We start from the raw sequence: 24,786 nt of genomic DNA, 5'->3' as shown, positions 1-24,786 counted from the left end.
GTATGATTACATGATTACAATTACCAATTACAATTACAATTCTGTGTGGGCTTTCCACAGGATTTTGGAGAGTTTCTGTGGGAATTTTTGTCCATTCATCCAGTAGAGCATTAGTGAGGTCAAGCACTGATGTTGGACAAGAAGGCCTGGCTCACAATCTCCATTCTAGTTCATGCCAAAGGTGTTCAATGGGATTGAGGTTAGGACTCTGTGGGCCAGTCAAGTTCTTCTAGAAGAGTGGAAGCTTTTATATTGGCAAAGGGGGACCAAATTCATATTAATGTCTATGTTGGTGTTATGATCAGGTGCCCCAATACTTTTGTCCATATAGTGTATATGATGGCTAAAGTGTTCCTTTAATGTAATTTGAGGCAGGCTGATATTATGTTTGTTAGGTAGTGCAGACGGAGCCTAGGAAAGAAATGAAGCTCGCTCTTGCATGAAATTTACCATGTAAATCTTGACAATGTTTGCTGAGTAAATAAACAATCCATTTCTGACAAAGCCAAATTATATTGATGTAGGAGTTTCAACGGGACAAGGGAGAGCCAATATTTATTTTCCAACGGATTTTTGAGAATGAAAGAAGACAAGGGAGCTATCCAATATGAAAAGTTATATAACGTGCATGTGCATCAAAACAATGTACCTTTTAATTATTTATGGTCCTTGCACTTTAGATCAGGAGGCATGTTCAATGTATAAACAACAATGTTTAAAAGTGATATTTTATTTTTTTAAATAAAATATTTTACCTTGTACATTAAATGCTTTTACTTGCCTTTTAAATGTAGGGTTACATACACACTATGCATTAATAATAATAATAGTAATAATTTATTATTACATGGAATTAAACATGTATTTTTGCTGGTTAAGGTCATTCTTTATCGATACACAAAGAGAAGAGGGTCCAATCTAGTGCTTACAATTGCTTACAATTTATAAACAAAACTCTCCACATATTAAGTGGTCTGGTTAATGAGAAAGGTGGCCAAGTGTGCACATCCATGGAACAGCAGCATGTGGTGCTCCAGCTGCTGCTAAACTTTAGCTGGCTGAGTGTGCAGGGAGTTGCAGCACAAAACCTGGAGTTCTGCCCACTCTTTGAAGTACTATTGAACTCTTTCCAGGGATACTTTCATGAACAACCAGTTCTTTACCAAACAAACCACATGTCTTAAGGAGCCAAGAATGCAGCCATTGATGGGAAAACTCCTAACAGTTTATGGAAATAGTAACATTCAGTAATTAAGCATTCTAGAACAAACTTTTCTTTAGTTTCTGAGATTACCTTAACTCTCAGGACTACATGTGACATCTGAAAATCCAAAGCTCTACCTCCAGAAAACTTTAAGGATATTGTATAAATACAAAGCAGAGATGGCAGACTCTGCTTCTCCAGTAAAGCAATGATCCCTTTATTTCCTGTAATGTGTAAGTGATTTACAATGCCAAGACAAGATAACTGCCTATTGCTGATTAACAAGGGGTTATTTGCAGCTACACTATGCCCTGGGAAGGGGAGGAGGAGGTGGGGGAGAGTACAAGATGTGCACTGGAGAAGGCAGTGTCCTCACACATTTCTCCCATTCACCCTGTGTGTGTGGAGCTGTTCCTGCACATGAGGGAGTAGTGTGATCATCATCTTGCCACCCAGCAGAGACCTTTTAAAGCAAATCCGATCGGCTGCTACTGACTCTACTATATCCCAATACGAGAAGGGAAATGGAGGACATAGATATGTTTGAAAAATCCCAGCCTAAGAAATACTGTATCAAGGGTACACACGTGGCCATCATTGTAGGAGCGGTAGTAGTAGTGGGATTAGCTGTAGGTCTTGGGGTCGGTCTAACACGTCCAGGTCCATGCGAGACTAATGGAGATGAAGTCACCAAGCCCCCAGTTACTACTACTACCAGTGCCACCACGCAGGAGCCACCGGTGACGGAACCTTGTCCTGCCAAGGATGACAACAGCGGGGATTGGAAAGAGTTTAGGCTACCAACCTACATCAACCCTGAACACTATAACCTGGAGCTCCAGCCTTTCATGGAGCAAGACACCTACAACGGCACTGTGACCATCTCCTTTAAAGTAAGTCGGGCGCGGAGCAGGCATGTGTGGCTGCACATCAGAGAGACCAGGATAACGGGACAGCCTAAGCTCAGGAGACAAAGCAACAACCAGGAAATCCTCGTCCACGGGTGCTTTCGCTATATGCCCCACGAATACGTGGTGGTGGAGTCCCACAGCGATCTGGAAGAGAACGAGACCTACCTTCTGACCTTGGAGTTTGCTGGACTGCTCAATGGCTCCTTGGTGGGGTTCTACAGAACGACCTACATTGAGAATGGAAAAACCAAGTAAAGTATTATTGATAACTTGCTGATACAAGTGCCTTGTTTTCGAGCCTTCTTGAGTCTTTCCTCCTCTATTAATGTATTTATGAACATAGTTTCATTGCTTGCTGGTAGGGGTAATGTGTCATTTGGTGCACCACCATCAAGAGGCTATTAGGTTAGTAGTAAGTTGTCAAAATAGTGTGGGGTTTGATGGTTTGGTATGTTCAAAAATATTGGGGATTATTCACTAAAGAGAGAGAGTGTGCAGGAGAGATGAAGTCTTAACTCTTTGACTTCCCTATACATTATGAAGGACCCTCCACTGTGAGCATCTCCTGAAAGTAGACCTTGGCTGACCCTATATTTACAGTATTGACCCTTCTTAATGAATAGTGAATTGGGAAAAGTACAACTCTTCCTTTAGTGAAATGACTACTGGGTAGAAATGGAAATATTATTCTGTATGTATTATTAAGGAAGAAGGCGTATCATAACATATCATAACAAAATTGTTTTGGAAACCTTTAGTGGTTGGTTCATAAGACAGTGTACTAAAAAGATATTATACATGGAAAATACATGAGTATGCAGGAAAAGAAAGCAAAATTTCTTCTGCAATTATCCATCTTTAAGTTACATTTTTTATTTTGTTGCAGATATGTAAGATTGTTGCAGTAGGTTACATCAGTGGCCATCGTGCCCAGCACATTAAACATACTTTGTATTTGAGCATTGTGTTAGTTCTAAGACCAAGACCAAGGATGGACTAAGGTCTGAACCTTTACATTGGGAAAAATGACTAGATTTGGCCAAAGGGTTATTTTCTGACAAATTCAGTTCTACAATGTTGCTTCCAATTCATCTTTGTCATACAAACCAGGAACTGTGTATAAATTCGAACGTATTCATCAAACAATTTTACTTGCATATAATATACAAAATTAAATGAATAAAATATTAAAATGAACTCTGAGCATCTGTTGCAATTCTAAAATTCGTTTTAAATTTTGGGATTCTGTCCTGTCCCAGATGTTGTTAGACAGGGGCTTGATTTATTATATTTACTTTAGAAACACTTTAAATGAGATTTTTTTGATGTGGTCAGCAGCAACAACTGCTATCTAAGTACTTCACATAGCACTTTAATTAAACATGACATATGTTTGTTTTAATTATACATGCCATTATTTTTCTCCAATCATTTTCATGATTGCCACCTAACAAAATTTGCTGACTTTACAATCAATAGAGATTAACTTCTAGTCTGTAACAATAAAGACACTTTTCTACACAATGCAATAAAATATGAAGGGGAAATGGTTCATACACTCTGATATGCAGCTGGGATGCTCCTCTGGGTCAGGCCTAAGACAGCAATAGTCATACACAGAAGTTTATTAAACATATAAATATGAACGTTATATATATTTTATATATATTTGATAGGACCCATGTATCTTAATTTGCTGAGATTATTCACAAACTTTTACTTTAATGACGTTAATGCAAATCTCATCAAAGGTTTTGCTAAAATGCCATCATCACATTGAAATCAATTGGTGATGCTCCATGGCAAATATGGGAGATTCCATGTTCTTGGAAAGTCAAATTTGTCAAATATAAAGTATGTTCAACACAGTCGCTTGTTTAGGTGTGGTTTATCCAAGACCAAGCAATCATCTGTCATCTATCTATCTATCTATCTATCTATCTGTGTGTATGTGTTCATACTATATACAGAAAATGCAGGTTTGAGGTTTTCATTTTTATTTCTTTTCTAAGGAGCATTGCAGCAACTGACCATGAACCAACTGATGCACGGAAATCATTCCCATGTTTTGACGAGCCCAACAAAAAGGCAACTTATGACATTACCATCATTCATCCAAGCGAATATAATGCGCTGTCAAACATGCCAGAGTTGGTATGTAAAACATCTGAATACATGATATTTTGGGGTCTCTATTTATTAAGGTGACCACATCAACAGGGCCACTTTGACTTCTATTCTGGTATTTTACTACAGTGAAATTGCTAGGCTTTGCACAAGCTCATATTTGTAGCAGTCATAGGGTCAAAGGATTGATATTACCACTAGTAGAAATAGTGTTAAAATGGACCCATCAAGTGAGGTGCTGTCTGTCTCTGTTTACATACATATCTCATCGATTGAATCATGTATAAAGGAAATATTTTAAAAATAAAAAAAATGAATAACTTTTTTTTTTTAAGGTATCGTATGATCTAAAAAATGGTTGGAAAAAGACAGTGTTTCAAAGATCAGTGCCTATGAGCACATACTTGGTGTGCTTTGCTGTCCATCAATTCACTTATGTAGAGAGGGTTTCAAAGAGAAACGTTCCGGTAAGACCCAATTTTCATTGTCTAGGTGTAATCCGGTACTACTGTGAAATGTTAGGTAACATAGATGATGTATTTGTACATCAAGATGTTTAGCCTTTTGGTGATAGCGTTAAATTCTGGATGTAAGTATGTATGTGCATTTTTATTTCTATAGTGTGCAGATGTACTTATCTGTGTACAGTTACAGTATAATAAAGTATGCTAATATGTGGCTTGTGGATGACTATGCCCACAAAACACTATTTGTTTTCACACTATAACACTGAGCATGGTCATCCATCCAACCCATATAAAACATTAAATAAGTTAAAATATATATTGAGCTATACATTTACCTGCAATTAGGCTGTCAAGTTTGACCTCTACATTTAAACTTGTCTACCTGTGTGCAAATAGCAGATCTGTTTATAATTTATGATACTTATCTTTGTACTTGCTTGTTTCTTGCTTGTTTACCAGGTGATCACTTAATCAGGTGATTATGTTTATTAGGATGAATTTCTTAAAAAAAAAGTTTCCTTCAGTAAACCCCCCCCCCAAAAAAAAGCCAATGAATCAGGAGCTAAATCATTCACAGCGTGTAATAAAAGACTTCTTGCCAATTTATCGAGGGAGAGTTGGATGATGTAGCTTGTTATTGGTGCAGTAGGTATCCATAATCTACAATATCATGATGCAGAGTATTCTTTGCATTTAAAAAGCAATATATTACATCAACCTTCCATGTACCTTAATGAGAGCAGCTATTTGAACAACTTTAGGTAATTTTTTCCTACTTATTGTTGAAGCTCATTGTCTCAAACAGCCTTAAAGAAAGCAAAACGGTCAGTTGACAACAGGGTAGTAATTAACCGTGTAGATTTGACCCAAACACTCTTGAGATCAGATGGGCACAGCATGTTTCTAAAATAATGATATAGTTGTGACGAGCCCAAACATACGAAGCTTTATGTATGAATTTGTTTGTATGTTGTTTTTTTATGCACTCCCTTTTAAAATGCATGCTACAGAACAGATTCCCTCTGATTCCAGCTAAGAATCTATGTGCAGCCTGAGCAGAATCACACAGCAGTTTATGCGGCAGATACTACAAAAACTATCTTTGACTTCTTTGAAGATTATTTTGACATGAACTATTCTTTACCAAAGTTAGGTATGTATATGTATTAACTGCTTATCTTCCTTGCACACCGCTCTTCTTCTGCCTCCTCACTCTGTGAAATCCTTGTAATAACATACACAACACTGCTCCTCCATACATTTCTGCCCTCATGAGCAAATACTTCCCTACTGGATCTTTACGGTCTTCCCATGTCTCAGTTTGCCATAGCCAGTTGTCAACAGTACAGGCGTTGGCAGTGTGACATGCTGTTGAATACTCACTTCTGACAATTCAAATCCGATAACGTGTTATGAACACATTGTTATTTTCTTTTGTCTGTATTTATTTATGTATTTTACTCTGATTGGGTTCTTGCTCCTTGTATACATAGATCAAATAGCAATCCCAGATTTTGGCACTGGAGCTATGGAAAACTGGGGACTGATTACTTACAGAGAGACCAACCTACTTTACGATGAGCAAGAATCTGCTACTGTAAATAAGCAGAAAGTTGCAGCTGTTATAGCACATGAGCTTGTACACCAGGTATTAATATTTAATATTAAATGTATTATTATTAATTATTACATTAATATTATTAATAGTAATTTGTAGCAATCTAGTTCAATTGTAACATGTTAGACCTGTGAGGTATGATAACAAATCTATATGCAAAGTCTCAAAATCACTGTAGCTTATATTCTACAGTAGAGAATGAAAATTAAAGACATTTTGATAAATGTGATCATGCGCATATTACAGCTTGAATGGGTTGTGGGATGGGCCCTCTGTTTGTGGTAGACTTTAAACCATTTTGGCAGATATAGGCATTAGAAATAATTTTAGTATATTTTGCTGTTTTGCTGTTGATGGTACAGTTATTTTCTTATTCATTTTAGTGGTTTGGAAACATTGTGACTATGGACTGGTGGGACGACCTGTGGCTCAATGAAGGCTTTGCCAGCTTTTTTGAATATATAGGTGTAAATACTTCTGAACCCACGTGGAACATGGTAATCCTGGAAAACATGATTATGAATTATCAGGAAAGACTAAAGGATCTCAACTTACTTAGCTCAGAGGGGAGAAGAAAGAGGATGTGATGGAAACTATTACATTTCAAAGGTGGAGAAACACTAAGGCAGAGAAGTCATAGTCTCAAACTAGAAGGTCAGAGGCTTAGATGTAATGCAAGGAAGATTTTCTTTACAAAGAGAGTGGTAGATGACAGGAACATCCTTCCAGCAGGAGTAGTGGAGGTCAATACAGAGTGGGAAGTTAGACATGTGTGGGATAGACATACACCGTATGGACAAAAGTATTGGGACACCTGACCATTACATCAAAAGGGACTTTTTTGACATAGATGTTAATATATAGGTGGTCGCCTTTTTGCAGGAAGGCTTTCCACAAGATTTGGTAGTGTTTCTGTTGGAATTTTTGTCCATTCATCTAGTAAAGCATTTGTGAGGTCAAGCACTGATGTTGGATGAGAAGGCCTGGCTTGCAATCTCTGTTCCAGTTCATCTTAAAGGTGTTTAATGGGGTTGAGGTCAGGGCTCTGTGTGGTCCAGTCAAGTTCTTCTAGAAGACTGGAAGCTGTTTATAGCTGCAAAGGGGGCACTAACTACATATGAATGTCTTAATGTATTTAGACATACTTTTGTCCACATAGTGTAAGGTTATCCTGAATGTAAGGCAAGACCAAGGACCAAATAATATTTTAGTTTTTTGACTGCAAGAAAAAAATGGAGAGAGTAGATGGGTGAATAGTTCTTCTATGTTTTCATTTATTGTATTGTACTAAAAGGAACAATAACACTTAAAAAAACTTTGTAAAAGTTTGTAAAAACATGTAAAAACTTAGAGATCCAAGAAGTTTAACTCAGTATAGCAGCTTAAGTATCTGGGCCTGGGAAAATAAAATTAATATGTGTTCCTCTAATATCACTTCTCTGCAGTAAAAATGAGTTAACCTCCTTGCACAGAATAGAGCCGGACTCTGAATACAAGGAGCCTTCGCACTAATCCAACCGGATGTGTGCATGGGCTTAAAGAAGAAGGCATTCTTGTCAATTTGGCCCCAGATCACCCCCTCTCTTTTTTACAAGAAAAGTAACCAGAAATGATTTCTGAACAGGGTATTCCAGATTTGTTTCTTTATGTGCTAGCCAAATTTCAGAGCCCTGGTTCTGTATTGTCAGAGTCCAAGTGTAATACAAATATTTCACAATACATTGCCACTTTTGATTTAATAAAACTGTGACAATACTACACGCCAAGTAACTTTGCACCCAAAACAGCTTTCCCGGTCCCCTCTGTGGCTAGGCAACCCTCATTTCACTCAATACTTAATTATCTTCTTACTTTCAGGCAAACAAAATATAAATACTTTTAAATCTCGGTGAAGGAAAAATATGCAAGCTATTTAATTGGAACTGTAATAGACGTAACAACTTTATTTTTGCAGCTTGACCAGATTCTAATTGATGACCTGTTGCCTGTGATGAAAGATGATGCTTTGCTGTCCTCCCACCCAATCATTGTTACTGTTTCAACGCCTGCTGAAATCACATCTGTGTTTGATGCTATCTCCTACAGCAAGGTAATGGATTAATAGATCCACAGATTACTTTTATTATTGAAAGAAGACTAAAATAAGACATTATCCCATAGAGTATAGGCTTAATACCTTATTGATCAGTTAGTCTTAGTCTGTCAGTTTGAATGTATGTAAGAAGCATTGTGTAAAGCGTTGGCACTACATAAATAAAATGTAATCATAAAAATAATAATAATTAGTAGACTTGTGCAAATGGTTTAAAACCAATCCAGGCAAATGTTTAATTTCGTTTTTTTGTCCATTTGTTTTTGGACAACAACTTTCATCTGCTGCCCTTTTGATTTGCACAAAATTTGGAGGACTTTTTCCATTTGGAAACCAAATTTGTTGTCACTCACCCTCACTCATGCTCTCTCATATTCTCTCATGATCTCGTTCATGCTCTTTCACACACTCGTGTCATTCACTCACACTCTCTCTTAATGTCTCTCTACCTTCTCCACCGACTGCTTTCGGTCTTCTTTTTTTGTCTGCTTCTCCCCAGTATCAGCTTCATTAATCAGGCATCCTGGACAGCTTCCGCAAAAGGGGCGGAACCTTCCCACATACTGTGCCTATGGTGCAAGCCATGGCTCCGCCCCTTTGAGGAAGTACTCCAATTCTTGGACAATGAGAGGTGGAGAAACTGCTTGCATTATGCTGGCTTCTTGGAGTACTTTCACAAAAAGGCGGGACCATGGCACGCACCACGGGGAGAATATCTGCATGGAAATCCTGCAATAAATTTAATACCTGCATTATAAGTAACAAAAATCATAACACAGTGGGGGTGTAGCAGTTCCCCTTAAAATGCATTGTACAATATTCTGGTTTTTTTATTTTATAGACTGAAAGTTTACTGCTGAGCTTTTTCTTTAAATATTATCTTTTTAAAAATCTCACACATTCACTATGGTATTAATACTTTATGAGACAGGGATGTCGTAGTTAGTTTGCTTCTGTTTAACATAAAGAGATATGTCTCGTTTTTGATTATTTAAACTGCTAAAATTTAAAGATAAATAGAGAAGATGCACCCAACTAAACATAAAAATATGTCATATTTTTATGTGTATCTAAATAAAAAGATTACATTTAAAAAGCAAGTTAATTAATACAGGTAAACAAAACCAAAAAAAACAAAGAACTAAACACTTTTTGTTTAGTTTTCACAGCCAGATACTCCTGTCATTTTAAATATGCAAAACTCCCACCAGGTGTTTTACATCTGTAGGGTTTCATCATTAGAGTATGAAACTTGGCATTTTTTTTCAATATAAGATGAGCTCATAAACTAGACACATTTATTTATGTTTTAAGTGTTCAGAAGTAAAAATAGAGCTTACAAAAAATAAACATTAGTGCATTAGTGCACTATGAAATGCATTTTTAGACATGCGATCTTAAATTTATGTTGTTTAAAACTTTTTTAAATATATTTTTAGAACATCTTCGGGTCAGAGATTTATTTACCTTGGATGTTGATACTCTATATAAACTGTGAATATATGTAGATATGTGTTTGTTTATATATATATATATATATATATATATATGGACAAAAGTATTGGGACACCTGACCATTACACCAACAGGGATTTTTATGGCACCGCTTTCTAAATACAAAGACATAAATATGTAGTTGCTGCACCCCCCCCCCCCTTGCAGCTATAACAGCTTCCACTCTTTTGGGAAGGCTTTCCGCAAGATTTCTGGGTGTTTCTGTAGGAATTTGTGCCCATTCATCAGCATTTGTGAGGTCAGGCACTGCTGTTGGGTGAGAAGCACTGGCTCGCAATCTCCGTTCCACTTCATCCCAAAGTTGTTTAATGGGGTTGAGGTCACTGTGCGGGCCAGTCAAGTTCTTCCACACGAAACTCATCCAACCATTTATTTATGGACCTTGCTTTGTGCACAGTGGCTTTCATATTTAGGGGGGGCACATGGGGGGCCAGGGACCAAAGTAGGGGGGCCAATTATAAAACGGTACATATACACTATATATATATACATACACATGTTAGACGTGCATTTTTAACTACATAATATGCACTTATCTCTTTGAAGTAAAGACCGTGATTGAAATATGATTTCAAAATAACAGCTAAACTGGCAGTTATTTTTCATTCTTTAATATTAGACCCTGCTGACAATATATATACATATTAGACCCTGCTGCAGATATATAGAAATATTACACCCTGCTTCCGATATATATTGATATTAGACCCTGCTGCGGATATATACTTATATTATACCCTGCTGCCGATATATATTAATATTTGACCCTGCTGCCAATATATATTAATATAAGCCCCTACTGCTAATATATATTATTAGTCCCTGCAGCCAATATATATTATTAGCCCTTGCTGCCGATATATATATAAAAATAATAGACCCTGCTGCCAATATAAATATAAATACTAGACCCTGCTGCCAATAAATATTAATATTAGCCCCTGCTGCCGATATATATAGTATTAGTCCCTGCTTCCTATATATATTAATATTAGCCCCAGCAGCCAATATATATTAATATTAGACTCTGCTGCCAATATATATAAATATTAAACACTGCTGTCAATATATAAATAAATATTAGACGCTGCTGCCAATATATAAATAAATATTAGCTCCTGCTGCCAAAACATATATAAATTTTTGCCCCTGCTGCCAATATATATATAAATATTAGAACCTGCTGCCAATATATTTTATAGTGAAAAAATTGGACCCTACCCAAGCATTTCCTTGGGCCCTGCTCAACTCTTCCTTGCATGCAATCACTCCTTCCGCTACCATACCAAAAAAAATATATTTGCCACACTGACTGCAGATCAGAGGAAGACAGTGAGAGTCAGTCCTGCACCGTGACATTGAGAGGTCCTCTCCCCTGTAATCATCCCCAGAGTCCCTTTGTCCCCTCATTCACTAAACCATACCGCTCTTACTTACACCATGTAGTTCAGGTATAGATCAAATAAACAACACATGGAAACAGCACATGCAACTGAATGAGATTAAAAAAAACTTGTATTTGCAGGTATACATAAATAATGTATGGAAACATAGCATTGCAGGTATAAACCAACAGAACACACAAACCCAGCATTGCAGGTATATATCAGCTGGAAATCACATGTACACTCAGCACTGAAGGTATAGATCAAATAAACAACACATGGAAACAGCACTCCAGGTATTGATCAACTGAATAAGACCTACAAATCCTATATTTGAAGGTAAACATAAATAATGTATGGAAATATAGCCGATACAGATCAACAGAATAACACAAAACCCAGCTTTGCAGGTATATATCAATTGGAAATTACATATAAACTCTGCATTAAAGGTAAAGATAAACCCCGCTAAATTACAGGCATAGATCACTGGTCACACACCCCAAAGCCAACCCTGGCGTCCACATTGCCCACATAGAACCTGACCAGCACCCAAATTACACATACATAGGACGTGCCATCTTTGTCGCCAAACAGCCCAGCATGAGTCAACTTTGTCCCCAAACAGCTGAACGTACGCCATGTTTGTCCCATAAACACACTATCTGTGCCATCTTTGTCCCCATTGCCTAAACACCCTGCTTATACCATCTTTGCTTTTTTGACAAATCAATAATACACCTATGTATTCACACAAACACTTTTACAGTCACTCACTAATTCTCACAATCATTTATTCTTTCACACAAATTATTTACACATATTCATTAATGCATCCACACATTAATCCATTCATTCTCTCTCTAATTCTGACTCTTTATTTCAATATTCTTGCCACCCTCCTTTCTCCCTATCTATCCCCTCTCTCTCCCTATCTACCCCCTCTTCCTCCCTATCTACCCTATCTAACCCCTCTCTGTCCCTACCCTATCTACCACCTCTCCCTCCCTATATACCCCCTCTCCCTCCCTATCTATCATATCTACCCCCTCTCCCTCCCAATCTATCCTATCTACCCTATCTAACCCCTCTCCGTCCCTACCCTATCTAACCCCTCTCCGTCCCTACCCTATCTAATCTCTCTCTCTCCCTCCCTACCACCTCTCCCTCCTTATCTATCCCCTCTCCCTCCCAATCTATCCTATCTACCCCCTCTCCCTCCCAATCAATCCTATTTATCCCCTCTCCCTCCCAATCAATCCTATCTATCCCCTCTCCCTCCAAATCTATCCTATCTATCCCCTCTCCCTCCAAATCTATCCTATCTATCCCATCTCCCTATCTACCTCTTCTCACTTTCTAACCCCCTCCTAACTTTCTACCCTCTCCCCCCCCTTGAAGTTCACTTACTTTGGGCTTGTAGAAGTCCAGCGGTGGGATCGCGAGGTCCCTGTCTCCCTGGTTCTGCCACAGTGTGCGCGGCTTCACTGCTGAGCGCCGGATATGACATCATATACCGGCGCTCGGCTTGAAATGCCGGCACTGCAACGAAGGCAGAGAGGCCTCGCGGAGAAGACTGAGAGGCGCCGAACGGTTGCTGAGAACTTATTCCTCAGCGACCGTTCGGCGCCTCTCTCCTCCGCGTCTATTAGAAAAAAAAAGACGGCGTTTCAATTGGGGGGGCACGCGGGGGGGCACAGCATGATGTAGGGGTGGCCATGGCCCCCTGCCGACGCCACTGTTTGTGCACTGGGGCACGGTCATTCTGGAATATAAAAGGGCCTTCCCAAAACTGTTCCCCTAAAGTTGGAAGCATAGCATTGTCCAAAATGTCTTGGTATGCTGAAGGGGGGGGGGGAACAAAACCCAAAATCTTGGGGAAAGACTTCCCAGGAGAGTGGAGAGCTGCAAAGGGGGGGCAACTACATATTAATGTTTATGTATTGTGATAATGATGATAATAATAATAATAATAATAATATGTATTGTGAAAATAACAATATAATGTGATGTCATACATGTCCCTGTTGGTGTTATGGTCAGGTGTCCAATACTTTTATCCATATAGTGTGTATATATATATATATATATATACAGGCATGGCAAATTTGGCCACAAAATGCAGTTAAATGTAAGCATAGTAAAATATGTTGTCTTTACTAGGGTGCATCTATTCTGAGAATGCTTGAAGATTGGATTACCCCTGAAAGTTTCAAGAAAGGGTGCCAGGTACGTTGTAATGCACAGAGTCTTCTTTATTTATCTAGAGCATTCCTATTATCCAAAAGGATATGTAGATATCCTATTGACTGTGTGGGTGGTGCTTTGATGTCAATATATTCAATAGCGAGGTCACAGCTGCAAGGGTTAGCTGCCTTCTCTCTCCCAGCTGTGTAAAAGAAGGCAAGCTGCAATAGTTGTTTTTTTCAGGCACAAAAATATCAAACAGAAACAAGACTGTGGAATTATTTTTTGTGACTAAATTTCTCTAATTGATCTAGGAACATACTATTTTAAAATGAGAAGAACAAATAAACAGTTCTGTCAGCGTATTGTTATTGTGTTATGACATCTCATGAAGCTACCTGTAGTATCTGAAATCGGGGGGGGGGGGGTGACTGACAATGGCACATTTTTCTTAGGGAGACAGGTCTGAAGTGATAGTAGCCCTCTGTCCCTATTTCCATCCCTTCCAAGTGTGCTATTTGGTAAAAGGACCGGCCCTGATTGTATGGTGCAATATTGTTATTATTGTTTTCATTTTAAATAATATAAAAAGTAAAAATGTTAATTGGCACAGTTCATTATTTTTACTCATGCCCATTGCACAGCCCTGCAGAATATGATGGATCTTTATAAAACAATAAATAATAATAATAATAATGTTTTTTCACCCTTTTCTTACTATATTTTAGGATTATCTAAAGAAGTATGTATTCAAGAATGCAAAAACGGATGACTTCTGGAATTCTTTGGCAATGGTAGGGGCCATCAAAAGACCATTTTCTGTGCATTAGGGTTGGAGATGATGATGTACAAAGGTTTCACAGTATGGTTTTCTTTAGGCAAGTGGTAAACCAGTTAAAGAAGTTATGGATACATGGACTAGACAAATGGGATTTCCCGTCCTCAATGTGGAATCGGTCAATGTTGTAAAACAGAGAAGGTTTCTTCTGGACCCAAGTGCAGATGAACAGCAACCCCCTTCAGATTACAAGTATTTGTTTTTTACTGTACCAAAATCATATACATTTATTAAAACCTTGAAAAGAGAATTGGATTACCTGTATTGTGAGAAATCAGCGTATTCTGTCTGGCAGATAGAGCATTAAGTGAGTCTGGAAAAAAACTTTTAAACATTTGTTTGTGTCTTTTCAGCTACATGTGGAATATCCCAGTGACATTCTATGCAACGTCAAATATCAACCAAAAGTATACCCAAATTTACAACATGTCTGTTTCTACAGGTAAACTATGTGGGCCTGTGGAAGTTGTCTTAAATAGTCAACAGATGAACTGGCTGCAGCAAGACAAAATATACATTTCAACATGACGATTTGCAGTCTATTCACTAAAGAGAGAGGGTTTGCAGGAGAGTTATGTTTCAGCTCCTTGACTTCACTATACATTATGAAGTTCCAACCTCAGTGAGCTTCTGCTGCAGGAAAAGCTTGGCTCTGTATAATGTATAGTCAGATCCGTGATATTTCTTCACCCATTAAATCCTGCATTATAAAAAGCCAGTTTAGCTTTCTTGCTGAGAAACCTTCCAGTAATAGCACTTCATAATAAATAGTGAAGTCAAACAGCTGAAATACAATTTTCTTGCAAACTCAACAAGTAACAAGTCCGAATGTGGCACACCGGGCAAATACATAGTGGGCTAACGCACATATCTATTCGTCGGCTGGAATGCTCTCCATTTCCAATGGTTGCTGTGTTTGTAAGACTTTTCAAACTTTGCACCAGAAACCAGAAATTTAGAACTAAATTTGCAAGAAAAGTTTACATAGAGATTGTTTTATATTGTGTGTTGGGCATTATGTATAATATGCATCACTTTCACTTCAAAAGATAATGTGTCAAGACGCTTAAAAATGTATTCATTTGTAGCAAGCAGCTTTAATTAAATAACTGACGGGATTATTTTTTTGAGCAGTGATACTTCTCAGACATAAAGTTTAGCAATGTATCAATATTCTTTAATCAGTTGATTTAATTAGTTAATCAAATCCAGAGATAAAAACTCTCATTTAAATGTGGAAAGTCTTAACCTTTTAAACAAACCTAATAGATTACTATTCTGATCTTTATATTTTTATATTGTAGGAGTTGCTCTTGATCCGTATAACTCTGCTGTAGATGGATTCTTAAAAATCAACCACAAGCACTATGGGTTTTTCCGAGTAAACTATGAAACACCGGTTTGGAACCAGCTGTCAGCTTTATTACAAACAAATCATGAGGTACGGGCAAACTTAAAGAATACTTGAGTAGAGCAATTCAAAAGAAACATAAAAATTTATTTTTCAATTTTAAGTTCAGAGGTTATCAATACACATTTATATAAACAATATATTTATATTTATATATATGTATATATATATTTATATAAACAATAGGGCATGAACATGATATGTTCTGAAGTTTTTAAGATATTTTTTAATAATAAGTAGACTATCATTACTTGCGTTTACAAATAACATTTCCCTTTACAAACCCGAATTCTCTTTATAAACCAATGTTGGTTGGCAGGGAAATAGGCAAATACATATGGGTGGATTCTACAAACTCGTTCCAATGATCTGCAACAGGGACCCCACGAAAATTTGAAGAGGCCACTCAGTTATCATGTGCATTAAATTACATATGATGGTTGGAGCTTTCCTTTACTAATCTGTGCCCATAGTTGTATTTTATAACTATTACAGGGATAGATTTATTTTTTTTATTTCAGCTGTCGCTTAATGTGCATACCTTGCAAATGTCGATTTGAGACTCTTAATTTGTTAATCTCTTAATATCCAATCATAAAATCTTAATTATTTTAAGATAATATTAAATTATTATAAGATATTTTAAATTCATGCAACTGTGTTGAAGCAAGGGTTTCAGTTTTGATATAACATGAATCACAACTGAAATGCTCAGATATCTATGTTTCTATGTTTCTATATCAATAAAACCATAGATAGTGTAAAAACCCTCAGGCCTGATAACGTTGAGAATAATTTGAGGATGGGTGCTATGAAATCTCGAGCATAAAATCCCCCTGAATGTCGTCCGAGCCGAACATCTGGGAAACAAAATTTGTTGCCCGAAAACAAATGCAGCTAAAACAAAATGAAAATTCAGTCCAAACGGATTTTGCGTGCCATGCACAAGTCTCTTTAATCCTTGTCTTTTGCTTTTGAACAGTGCAAAACATAACGGTAATCTAAATGTCTTAGATTTAATACCTATGGTAAACTTCTGTGGATTCATTTTAGTAACATTTCTTCATGTAGCAGGTTTTAATTTGTAAACTTTGTCTTCTTTAGATCTTTTCTGAAGGAGACCGTGCTGGTTTAATTGATGACGGCTTCGCTTTGGCAAGGTGGGTGTAGCACAAAAACTCTTTTTTTTTGGTCTTGCCTAAATGATTGGATCCACAGGAAAATCATTACACCAATAAAAAAATCATTGTATGAAGCACTTCATTAGTTGTAATTAGTTCAACATCACACTTCCTAAGGCTTTTTTGCTTCCTAGTTGCAATTCCTATATGATTTCCTAAAATTAGCAAGAATGGTGAGTTTGTAGGGTTTGATGTCTCTTAAGGAGTCCCTGCGTAATGTGCTAATATAAGAATGTATAACAACCTTTAAAATGAGACGTCATTGCTGTTCTGTCACAGGGCAGATGCAAACCAATGTTTGGATATGAGCCTTGGGGAGTCAGAATGATAGATTATCCTCACAATGGTGTGTCAAAGTTACAAAGTACAGAACCTGACCTGGCTTTTCTTCGTAGCACTTTGATAATTGACTAATGACACATATGAGGAAACAGACTGTCTGAAAACAACTTACACATATAACCCCATTGTAGTAGATTATCATTAAAATAATTGTAAGAGAGGTATCGTACTTCGTACCAGAACATTGCTTGGAAACATCAGCTGCTACTGCAGGAGCGGAACGCCAGAGTTCAAACATTAATATTGCATGTTTATTATTATTATTGTTATATCTTTTATATAAGACAGTGAGACTTAGCTGAAACACTGAAATTACCTACTTGTAAATTAAATAACTGGATGTCTGGTTCCTGTCGTTGGGAAGTGCGGTGCCTGGATCTAAGACTTAAATTGGTCATTACTAATTTCCCTTATAGTGTGTTTGTTCCTGCTGGATCGAGACAGCAAGTCTAACATTTTACTTTTAACAATTGTGAAGGTGTTTTCAAATAAATATACAATTTATGAATATACAACTGCGTAGAGCCCCCTGACAGCGTTAGGGCAGTGAAAACAGGGTAAAATATTTGGATGTGCAGACAAAAACTAAATATGTTGGAGAGGAAGAGGTGACAGAAAAGTGCACTGTTTTATGAGCAGAAAGGACATAAAACAGAGAAAAGGGGAAACAATCTGGTGGGTGGCTATGAGTGGGAATTTAGTGAAGGCTGGTGCAGGGGATCAGGGTTTATAAGGCAGAGGAAACTGAACAAGAGCTTGAATGGGAAAAATATGAAAAAAGGGAGAGAATTCAATTGCCCGGAGAGAAAGGTAAAAGGAAGGCTTAACCCTGCTGTATAGTTCTAGATTTATGATTACGTTTTAATTGACACTGGTCTATTAGTTCTTGGATTGTAATCAGACCCTGGTTGAAGGTAATCGTAAAATTAAAACAGTTTTCCTTCGTTTGCAAATATTGTGCTTCTGACACTGTGATTTGATGTGTAAAGAGCACCATATGGTTGAATATTTCTATTTTGCTGTCCCCAGTGCTGAAAAGCTGGACTACAACATTACCCTTGACTTAACAAAATATCTTGTGAATGAAAGCAATTACTTACCATGGCAAAGAGTGTCTTCAGGTTTATCCTACCTAAATGATATGCTGGAGGATGACAATGTCATCTACCCAAAGTTTCAGGTGTGTAGTTCATTAAAAAAACATGATACAAAAAATGTAAGATGATAAACAGTAATATATCTCTCATTGGTCTTTCTCTGTTTCTTATTAACTTAAACTTGGGTACAAGTGAGTTGAAAGTTGAGTCTGATTTATAAGCTAAACAATGTTTTTTTCTACTGTGTGAGGGATGTTGGGGTTACCCTATGCCCCTGCTTCTTCCCCATCTCCTATTTTTTCCTCTATACCATACATTGTGGAGTAAGTGGACAAATGTTATTTGCAAAAAGCACCTGACAGTACCTGGGCAAACTTGATGTAGGGGGTAGGTACTGATATTTCATATATAACTATGTTTACATTTCTATTTTATATGTGCTGGATATATACAGGGAAGGTGGTAAGGGCTTGGAGTAAGCGCCCTGGTTAATTAGAATTTAAGGCATTGAGAATAAAAATTTGTCACCTCTTTTTACCGACAAGATAAATTGTTATAATGCCTCTAAGCTTGGATAAAGAATTGTCTTGGACAAGGTTGGTTTCATGAAACCAAAAAGAAAAGCATTGTCTGTTTTGCATCCAATTAAATTTTAACATTTGATATATACGTTTTTAGGAGTATTTACGAAGGCAAGTTAAGCCAATTACAGCTAAGCTTGGATGGAATGACAACGGCACAGATATAGATAAGTAAGCATGTATTAAGAGTTCCAATGCATGATGTATTTCTGAATGATGCCTGAAACTAATTGTATGTCACATTATGTAGGCTCCTCCGAGCTTCTGTCTTGGCACTAGCCTGCAGAATGGAAGACCCTGATGCCCTCAGTGAAGCAGCTATACTGTTCCAGAAATGGTTGGGTGGAAAGAGGTAATTGTGACTATATATTTAGCTGTCTGTCTTCTGCCTGCCTGCCTGTCTGTCTATCTGTATTAATCCTAGAAGCTTGAGTTTATCTAGTGCTTTTCCTCCTCATTTTAAGATGTGGATCTTTGTCTTCTTGTCTACACCACCAATGTGGGGATATACAGCCTATTCCTTCCCTCTCAGGGTTTTTGTGTACAGAACATCTCATAAGATGGGGTCAAGGTTAGGTCATTTTACTTTCTAAGCCAACATACCCTCTAGGTTAATCTTACCCAGTGTTATGTATTCTTCTGAAGTTGAATTCTAGAGTTTAAATAATATCCCAGCTCTGCAAAGCCTATATTGGTCATAGAGGAAGGTGTTGTGGAAGGGACACTTCAACAGTCTCATTTGATGCTTCAGGGGACACATGTTCATTGGTACATTTAACAGTTAGCACATTTTATTTTTTTCTTCCAGCATCTCTGTGAACCTGAGGCAGTTAGTGTACCGTTACGGGATAAAGCATTCTGGAAATTCAGCCTCGTGGGACTACATGTTTCAGAAATACCAGCAAACCTCATTAGCCCAGGAAAAGGAAAAACTTCTTCAGGGATTGGCTTCTGTGGATGATATTGTACTTTTAGACAGGTAGAACTGCAGTTTGAAATTGTATGTTTTTTGCCACCTATGCCTTTCTGCATTGTTTAATTTTACATGGTCAAACTAAATTAACCACCCAGTTCCTTTTTGGGACAACCTGGAAATGGTTACAGTGGGAGAACATCAATGTTTTATCTTGCATCCCAGCAAAAGATTTGTGTGCTTCTCAGCATCAGATGTACACAAACCTTCATGGGCATGAGATATCAGTGAGCAAGTGGAGAACCTAAGCCTACCAAATACTGTATGATTGACCAAAATTGATTGACCTGATATGTTTGTTTTTGAAAATCAGCTGTTCCTTTTGGATTGGTTGTGGCTGCATCTCTCAACATCAATTTATGTTAATGTTCCTTATTCCACCAGGTTGCTTGGCTATGTATACAACACCAGTCTGATCAAAAGTCAAGATGCCCTGAATGTCATTTATTACATATCTGTAAACAGCAAAATTGGAAAGCAAATGGCTTGGGATTGGGTCAGAATTAATTGGGAGTATTTAGTAAGCAGGTATGTATGTATAGTTATTTCTGTTTTTATTAATGTTTTATTTATGTTTTCTTGAAAATTGTGCACAAATATCCAGTGGTGTATTTTCCTTGGGAGCTGCCTGACCCAGTACAGGTCCCCCTTCGTAGTTGGCATCCTGAATGCAATAAAAGGTGGTGCGCTCCTTTAAGGCCTACGGCCATAGATCTTGGCATTTTCACCAAAACTCGCATAACCCACGTCTTATATGTAGTGGGTTAAAGAGAATGATTAGAACTCAGTAAGGGACATCCCATGGAGCACATTTTCATTGCACCTCACAGGATCCTATTAGATGTGTTCAGCCAAGGGAAGCCACTTAGCTATAATATGCATTAAGGTACTTATGATGGCCAGAGTGTCTCTTTCATTTTTACATGTCCCATGCTTCAAAACATAAACCTACTAAACGTCACATTCTAGACAACCTGTTTATCTGTAAATTTAAATCAGTTGTGCATTACAGTTCCTATTATTATTATTATCATTATTTTGTAGGTATACTATTAATGACAGAAACCTTGGTCGTATTGTTACAAGAATATCAACAAGATTTAATACAAACATACAGTTGTGGCAGGTAAGAACCACATTTTCTTTTAATCTAGAATACAATAATATACTAAAAAGAGTAAAATTAGCTTTTATTGCTGTGATGTGATGTTTTAATTATTTCTTATTGTTTTATATAGCTCCATCATATTCTGTAGCACTGTACAATGGTATACAGGACATAACAAGTGATACCATATTGACTTACAGGGCCCTGGTCAAACAAGTTTGTAATCTAGCTGGAGTAAGGTAATATTACACAAGAGGTAAAAGTGGACCTGTTAGGGTTGGACCAGCCACACTAGTATAAGTATTGTAGGAGAGGGACTTGGAAAGAAGTTAATGTGCAATGTTGTAAGCGTATTTAAAGAAGTGGGTCTTGACAGATTTTTGGAAAGACTGAAGGCAGGTGGAAAGACAGATATGCCTGGGAAGGCATTCCAGATAGGGGCAGCCCTTGAGAAATCTGGACTGTATTTAATGATGAGTGAGGAGATGTAGGGAGGGGAACTGCCGTGAAGGGCTTTGAAAGGAAGTTGGGATTTTGAAATGAATCCTGAAGCACACAGGCAGCCAGTAAAGAGACTGACAGAGTGATGATAGATTAGTAAAGCGATGGGAGAGGAAGATGAGTCTGGCAGCAGCATTCATAGTGGATTGTAAAAGGGCGAGACAGGTAAGAGGGAGACCGGCTAAGACAGGATTACAGTAGTCAATCGGGGAGATATTGATGGCATAAAGAGCATGAGTGGTATCTTGTGTTAGGAAGGGATAAATGCAGGCAATGTTTTTAGGATAGAGACAGCAGTTTTTTGAGACTGGCTGGATATGGGGGTGAATGAGACATCTGAGTCAAGGGTGATACCAAGACAACAAGAGTGTGAGGACGGGGAAATTATTGGACCATTGACATTGAGGGAAACTGTTGAGGGAATGTTAGCATTGGAGGGAGGGAATATGAGAAGTTTGGTGCAGGAGAGATTGGGTTTTTGAAACGTGCAGACATCCAGTTACAGACATAAGTGAGGCAGTTAGTTATACAATCTAAGACAGAGGGAGAGAGATCAGGTGAGGATAAGTAGAGTTTACCAAGTGAGGTATAGTGAAAACAGAAGGGGTTGTAGAACAGAGCCTTGGGTTACCCAGACTGAGAAGCGAAAGGTATGATCAGAAAGGTAGGATGTGAGCCAGGAGAGAGCAGTGTTATCTCCTGGCACTCCACCTCAGAAAAAAAGTGCAGCACTGGGTACAGCATGCTATGGAGATGCCAACTAGACACACATCTTGTTAATGTACATGCATCAGTTGCAGAGACTAGTGATCAACCTTGTAAATGGCCCATTGAGCAGCAGTTTGTGGGTTCTGTTCCAGTAGAGCCTTTTGTCCTTCTTGAGTTTACATCCTCGTTTGACAAGTGTGCATCTGCTTCAGACGCCAGTACTGTGTTTTCTTTCAAATTTCTATAAAGTGTGCATTATTGTTCAATGTAATATACAGTTACCCTTGGAACAGAGGAGGTAAGCTGTGTCAGTTTATTTACCTCTATGTATTGGTTCTGTGTAATACTCTTTTTCAGAATGTACAGTACTGTGCAACAGTTTTAGGCAGGCGTGAAAAAATCTGTAAAGTAAGAATGCTTTAAAAAAACAAAAAAAACATGTTGATAGTTTATTTTTATCAAATCAATATTTGGAGTGACCACTCTTGCCTTCAAAACAGCATCAACCTCTTCTAGGTACACTTGCACAAAGCCAGGGATTTTGTAGGCATATAGTTATGTGTTTGATTACATTATACAAAACGGGTGCTAATGATCAGCAATATAATATGTAGGTTGAAACACAATCATTAACTGAAACAGAAACAGCTGTGTCAAAATGTCAACCACCATGGCAAGATTGAACACAGCAACAAGACACAAAGTAGTTTTACTGCATCAGCAAAGTCTCTTCCAGACAGAAATTTTAAGGTAGACAGGGGTTTCCAGATGTTCTGTCCATACTCTTTTGAAGAAACACAAAGAAACTTCAATATTGAGGACTGTAAATGCAGTGGTCGGCCTAGGTAACTTAGATGAAAAACACATCATGCTTACTTCCCTTCACAGTCAGAGGATGTCATCAGTGCCATCAGCTCAGCACTGGCAAACATTGGGGCCCTGGAACACACATCTGCTGTCCAGAGAAGTCTGGTCAGAAGTGGTCTTCATGGAAGACTTGCGGTCAAAAGGCCAAGCAACTCAACTATTCATGAAAATGCTGGAACTGGGGTGCAGAACAAACTGATGAAGTTTGTTCGCTGAAAAGCTGGAGCGTGGTACAATAATGAGTGTTTGCGGTCAACAGTGAAGCATGATGGAGATTCTTACAAGTTTGGGGCAGCATTTCTGCAAATGGAATTGAGGGTTTGGTCAGAACTAATGGTATCCTCAATGCTGAGAAGTATAGGCAGATACTTATCCATTATGCGATACCATCCGGGAGGCAGCTGAATGGCACCATATTTATTCAGCGGCATGACAACAACCCCACACATACAACCACAGTCATAAAGAACTATCTTCAGTGAAAAGATGAACAAGGAGTGATGTATGGCCCCCACAGAGCGCTGATCATTGAGTCTGTCTGGGATTACATGAAGAGAGTGAAGCAACGGATACTGCCTAAACCACAGAAGAACTCTGGTTAGTTCTCTGAGATGTTTGGAACAACCTACCTGCCAAGTTCCTTTAAAAAATTGTGTGCAGGTATAGCTAGAAAAATGTATGCTATTTTGAAGGCAAAGGGTGGTCACACCAAATCTACTGATTTGATTTAGATTTTTCTACTCACTTAAGTGAAAAAAGTAAACTATTCACTAGACTTGTGCATTTGTATTCATGAGAACATGAAAACCTTCACGAATGTTGCGTTTTTGTTTTTCAAACCTAATAATAAACAAACGAAAATGGCGGCGGATAAATGTACACGAAGACGCACAACATGAAGAATCTTGGTTTCTTTGTGTTTGTCTTCGTATATTTACTAGGTTAGCATATGAGTTAAATATCTCCTAGATAATCTCCCCCCATACAAGTCACTGCCTCTAGCCTATCTTAAGTCTTCTATAGTATAGCAGGGGTTACTAGGGAATCCATAGGATCGTGCCAGGATTTAAAAATCTGGAAAAAGCAGCTGCCCTTCATTGGTTGATCCCAGACGAGCCCCCTGCTGGTGACCAATAGAGTCGCTCTTACAGACCTTTAAATCCTGAGGCCAAATCCATTGGTCTCCCCAGGCCAAGTTGCTCCCAGGTGTACCTTGCCCTGCCCTTTGCCATTGGGACTAAAATCTCCATTCCTCCCAGGCCAAGTCTCTCATAGCGGTTGTCTGAGACACAGGAACAGGCGAATATTCTCAGAATATGAAGGATTTTGTCCCGATGGCGAACACGAAGATTTCAACGGCACCCAAGTCTACTTTTAACATGTCTATTTTTGAAAGCATTCTTAGCTTATAGCATTTTTCATACCTGCCTTAAACTTTTGCACAGTACTGTGTGTGTGACAGGGTTTCCTGTATTTGACTCACTTATTTCCTACAAGATTTCAGCTTTATAATTTTTTTCTTTTAGATGGAGGACTTTTTTGAAAAATATCCAAATGCCGGTGCAGGAGAGACCCCAAGGAAGCAGGCTCTTGAAACAGTGAAAAACAACATTGCATGGGTAACAAATAACAAAAATGGAATACAATCATGGCTGGAAGCAAATGTCTCTTAA

General features: G+C 38.0%; 1 protein-coding gene across 1 annotated transcript; it reads left to right on the top strand.

Moving 5' to 3' along the window:
• The first annotated feature begins 1,728 nt into the window (after nucleotides 1–1,728).
• LOC149289333 (glutamyl aminopeptidase-like) lies at nucleotides 1,729–24,786 on the top strand. Its single transcript, XM_089490726.1, has 20 exons — nucleotides 1,729–2,366; nucleotides 4,128–4,269; nucleotides 4,578–4,709; nucleotides 5,742–5,862; nucleotides 6,203–6,357; nucleotides 6,711–6,824; nucleotides 8,282–8,416; nucleotides 13,483–13,548; nucleotides 14,235–14,300; nucleotides 14,385–14,536; nucleotides 14,698–14,786; nucleotides 15,649–15,785; nucleotides 16,860–16,915; nucleotides 18,308–18,458; nucleotides 19,054–19,127; nucleotides 19,207–19,308; nucleotides 19,765–19,935; nucleotides 20,314–20,457; nucleotides 20,974–21,055; nucleotides 24,640–24,786. Exons 1-20 carry the CDS (start codon nucleotides 1,729–1,731, stop codon nucleotides 24,784–24,786), a joined length of 2,874 nt encoding a protein of 957 aa, XP_089346852.1.

The sequence above is a fragment of the Sceloporus occidentalis genome, unplaced genomic scaffold (genome assembly GCF_023333645.1).
Source record: "Sceloporus occidentalis isolate IW3139 unplaced genomic scaffold, rSceOcc1.0.p SCAF_46, whole genome shotgun sequence".
NCBI lineage: Eukaryota > Metazoa > Chordata > Lepidosauria > Squamata > Phrynosomatidae > Sceloporus > Sceloporus occidentalis.
The sequence above is the reverse complement of the archived record's forward strand: the minus strand, read 5'-3'. Positions and strand labels throughout refer to the sequence as shown.